The 4,514-nt window shown below is 33.7% G+C and overlaps 1 protein-coding gene across 1 annotated transcript; it reads left to right on the top strand.

The window, feature by feature from the left end:
* Positions 1–462: 462 nt before the first annotated feature.
* LOC111394902 lies at positions 463–1,108 on the top strand. The gene is made up of 3 exons (XM_023020951.1): positions 463–637; positions 752–993; positions 1,088–1,108. Exons 1-3 carry the CDS (start codon positions 463–465, stop codon positions 1,106–1,108), a joined length of 438 nt encoding a protein of 145 aa, XP_022876719.1.
* Positions 1,109–4,514: the final 3,406 nt, after the last annotated feature.

Here is a 4,514-nt window from a genome sequence, read left to right as displayed (position 1 = left end):
TCAAACGTCAAATATTAACTAATTATCGAAAACAACTAACTAAAACCGAACAATAAAATCAAGGTTTGCTGCTCTTAAATATTCTTAATTCCCTCATCACTAGATCTTAGGCTTGGCAATCTTAGACATCATATATAATTTTATATAAATTTTTGTTTCAGGCTTGTGAGTTGTGACGAGATCATACTCAACGGTGTAATTCCACAATTATCGTCAAAATTTCACTTCTCAGGTAAGCAATGGCTTGCCCTAACTTGTTATTAAAGAGATTGAAAATGTTTGAAACCTTGTCGGCTTATATAATTGCAGCCTGGTCGGCTTATATGATTGGTTATTGTGGGATGAACAATTGCACAGGCGCACATAGTAATTGTATTGGAAATTGTAATTGTGTGATAATTGAAATATTTTGTAATTGTTTTTTAGGATAATCATTGTACATTAGATACAGACTCATACACTATGCCTCCTAAATATGAGTCTGGTGCTCAAAAGAGGAAAAGGAAACGAAATGAAATTGCATTGATTCAAAGTCAAGTAGGGGATATTAACAAGTACTTCAAAAGCAACAATGTGAATGCGTTGAATGAGGATGAAGTAGGGGCTAATGCAAAAGAGATTCAATACACGTATCTTGGCAAAAAAATCCAAAATGAATTGATATAGTTGTTGGCTAATGAGGTGAGAAATGCAATTATCAAGAAAGTTAAAGATGCAAAATATTTCGCGATTATACTTGATTGTACTCCAGATGCAAGTCGTGAGGAGCAGATGTCTTTAATAGTACGATTTGTAGATGATTCAGCAAACTTACCTACAGTTGAGGAACATTGGCTTGAATTTTTGAAGGTAGATGACACAACAGGACTTGGACTTGCAACCGAGCTTCAAAAGGTTTTGATCAAACTTGATCTGGATATTGATGACATTAGAGGGCAAGGGTATGATAATGGATTTAACATGAGCGGGAAGCACAAAGGTGTACAAAAAAGAGTACATGAAATGAATCCCCGAGCTTTCTATTCTCCATGTAGTGCTCATAGTCTAAATCTAGCATTATGTGATATGGTGAATTGTTGTTCCAAAGCTGTATCCTTCTTCGGAGTGATACAACGCATCTACACTTTATTTTCCTCTTCTACCAAGCGATGAAAAATTTTCAAAGATAATGTAAAAGGGTTGACGGTAAAGCCATTGTCACAAACACGTTGGGAAAGTCATGTTGAGAGTGTAAAGCCTATAATGGAGCAAACTGCACAGATAAGAGAAGCCTTACTTGATTTGGCAGAATCTAACGAAGATCCTAAAGTGAAGAGTGAAGCCGAGTCGTTAGCAACACATGAACTTCAGAATTTTGAGTTCTTGCTTGGCATAGTAATATGGTACAGGTTGTTGCATGCAGTCAGTATTGTGAGTAAATTTCTTCAAACTGAATCCATGGATATTGATCATGCTATCGATCTATTGCAAGGACTTGTTTTATTTTTTGAAGATTATAGAGAAATCGGATTTGCCGTTGCTATGGATGAAGCAACAAAAAAGGCAAATGAAATGGAAATTGAAGCTGTATTTATAGAAAAACGCATAATTCGAAGGAAAAAACATTTTGATGAAAGCGGTAGTGATGAGGTAAAGCAATCAGCAGAAGAATCTTTTAGAGTTGAGTACTTTGTTTTTATAATTGATCAAGCTCTATCTTCTCTGAGGGGTCGATTTGAACAATTCAAACAATATGATGACATATTTGGATTTTTGTTTAATTTGAAAAGGTTAAGGGATGCAACTTTATCAAGTTTGTTGAACTCTTGTATGAATCTTGAGAAATATCTTGAACATGATGGGCGTTCGGATATCAGTGGAGATGATTTATGTTCGGAGTTACCAGTCTTGAAGATTTATTTACCAAATGAAGCAACAAGAGCAATTGAAGTGCTGCAATATTTGAAGACTCACAATATTTGTTACCCAAATGCTTATATTGCTTACAAAATTTTGTTAACCATACCGGTTACAGTTGCATCGGCGGAAAGAAGTTTCTCAAAATTGAAGTTGATCAAGACCTATCTTCGATCAACTATGTCACAAGAAAGATTAAACGGGTTGGCTATGTTATCAATAGAAAAAGAAATGGTTGGGCAGCTAAATTATTCAGATTTGATTGATGTTTTTGCCTCTAAAAGGGCAAGACGAATAGTATTCAACTAATTGTTTGAAACATTGTTGGTTTTGATGGTTTATAATATAAATCGTTTCTATAATATATTTAATTGTTGTTTTAATGATAGTTTTTTAAGTTAGTAATAGATCGCATAATATACCGTTGAATTTTATATTTAAATTACTTTCGCTAGGGGCCTACTTTACACGCTTCGCCTCAGGGCCCATAAATCACAGGACCGGCTCTGATGGCAACCGCGTTCCCTTTCTTCCCAGTGCTATGATCACCGTCAAAGATAGGATTCAAGGCCTTTGCCCCCATTGTTTGTTAGTTAAATAGGGAGAAAGAATGCCCCATCTCTTGATTACAAAGATCACTTTCATAGCAAGCACAAATGAATGAGAAGCACAACTGTTGTACTATATACATTGATCGCCCATTACATTGTAATAAGTCAACAATTAAATCTATATTTTAATTCAAACTCACACACTGTTTTCCTGTTTAATAACAATTCTTCGAATTTCAACTAAATTTCTAGGTTAGTTTATTCAAATGTTCTTATTATTTGATAAGTAATTGCTATATTTTATTGATAGTTGTGTTGTTTGTACTAATTTGTGTTGGACTCCCTTAAATTTGTAGTGAACATAACTTTTTGTTTGCTTGTCTCAATTTCATGGTCAGTCACTCAACTAATTATTTACATTTTAACTTAATTTCCTAATGATTTGATGACTTCCTTAAATGGTCGTTTTGAAAATTTGACCAATGAATCTTTGGACATATTACTTTAGTGAAAATTCAAAGCAAACAAGTACAAGATTGTGCTCCAAATTACTAATGATGTGTTAGTACTTTATATAGTTATAATTATTTCTGAGTCTGCATTCCCTACTAGTGGTAGGATTCCTGATTTCTTTAGGATTCCTGATTTGTTTTAAAAATTGGTTGCATATTAAGAAAAAATCCTATAATGATTCGTTAATATTTGGATGAGATAGAAGCATTGAATGATTCACAAAATTTTATTGAAAGTATTATTGTCTTTAATCTTTCTATTCATTATCTTTTATTAGTTGTTTGGATTGATTTGGCTTAGAAATTGAAGTGGTTTGTTTGGGTTTGAAAAAATTTCAAATAGCTTTATTCGATTTGGTTTAAAAAAATTTCGCAGACCGCCCAAATAGAACAGTATTCACTCCTATCTACCACTACATTAAATTCAGCATTTGGCCTTTCAATCAAGTATACAACCAAATGATCCCTTTCATAGTTAAACCCATCTTCATTAGTGAAAGATTTCTTACTGTGAGCACTAAATTCATGCCCCTGTAATGAAAAATTGGCAAGTAATTGATTATTCCCAAGTAGCACATTGCCGTCTTGAATTGAAAAACATAATTCAGAGTATGCTTGATTCTCTCTCCACTCAACATTATTTGGTCTAAAACATTAGTTTTTCCAATCACTCCCCAAATAATTGTCTTTAATTATAAGCTCATGTCAATGGTTATCATACCACCCAACCCATGAACCGCGATCAGAATGCTGGGCAATGTTAAAGTCATTTCTTTCCAAAGCAATGTGCCAGAGACAATTTCGTTGTTTCCCCAAAATGTTTTGCATATATTACCCTTCCTCCAGGATTTGAAGACAAACCAAGTTGATATAATAATTCTGAGAAGAGCACTGTCCATCTAGTATCTGCATGTCAGCGGAGATCTCAACCCTGTGGCTCCTCATCGTTGATCAGTGTCCCGTCATAATTGTCAACAGCCAAATCCAAACAATTATCAACTTTAGATAAAATTGGGGTATCGTCGGCGTTACCAAACAAATTCAAAGATTCTTCAACTTCATTAGCAGAAATTGGCAGACCATCATAGTCCTCATCCAACTCAATGCCCATCGACTCCTTTGGATTGAAAGGAATAAAAATGATATCATCATACATCATAACTTTTGTCACTAAATTTCATGAAAAATATTAGGAACGAATGTGGCTCTAATACCAACTGATGTAGCGTGGCGAAAGCGATAAGTACATTGAAGAAAACGCTGATAAGTACATTTGTGTACTTATCATATTATTAAACTTTTATATCGTCAAATTATTAATTTAGACTTAAATTGGGTTAATTTCCGCCTATTTTATTGTTGGACCCATTTTGAAGCCATTGAAAAAGAAAGAATGATCAATTAGCCGTTGGACGAAAATTTGGAGATAATATTTCACATTTTGGAAATTAAAGGATTGAATTGAAATAAAGAAGGACATTTGTTGCACAATTAATTAAATTGAGGGCTAGAATGAACATTCTAAAATATTGTTGGACATCGGTGTAAATTACAA

The sequence above is a fragment of the Olea europaea genome, chromosome 5 (assembly GCF_002742605.1).
Source record: "Olea europaea var. sylvestris chromosome 5, O_europaea_v1, whole genome shotgun sequence".
NCBI lineage: Eukaryota > Viridiplantae > Streptophyta > Magnoliopsida > Lamiales > Oleaceae > Olea > Olea europaea.
Note: the sequence above shows the minus strand (reverse complement) of the source record. Positions and strands in the feature narration are given on the sequence as shown.

What these genes read in the sequence shown, in the direction of transcription:
- LOC111394902 (XM_023020951.1), top strand. Translation starts at nt 463, where the DNA reads ATGCCTCCTAAATATGAGTCTGGTGCTCAAAAGAGGAAAAGGAAACGA. An exon ending in GATTCAATACACGTATCTTG is followed by an intron (nt 638 to 751) that starts GCAAAAAAATCC and finishes ATTGTACTCCAG; the next exon opens with ATGCAAGTCGTGAGGAGCAG. An exon ending in ACAAAGGTGTACAAAAAAGA is followed by an intron (nt 994 to 1,087) that starts GTACATGAAATG and finishes GTTGTTCCAAAG; the next exon opens with CTGTATCCTTCTTCGGAGTG.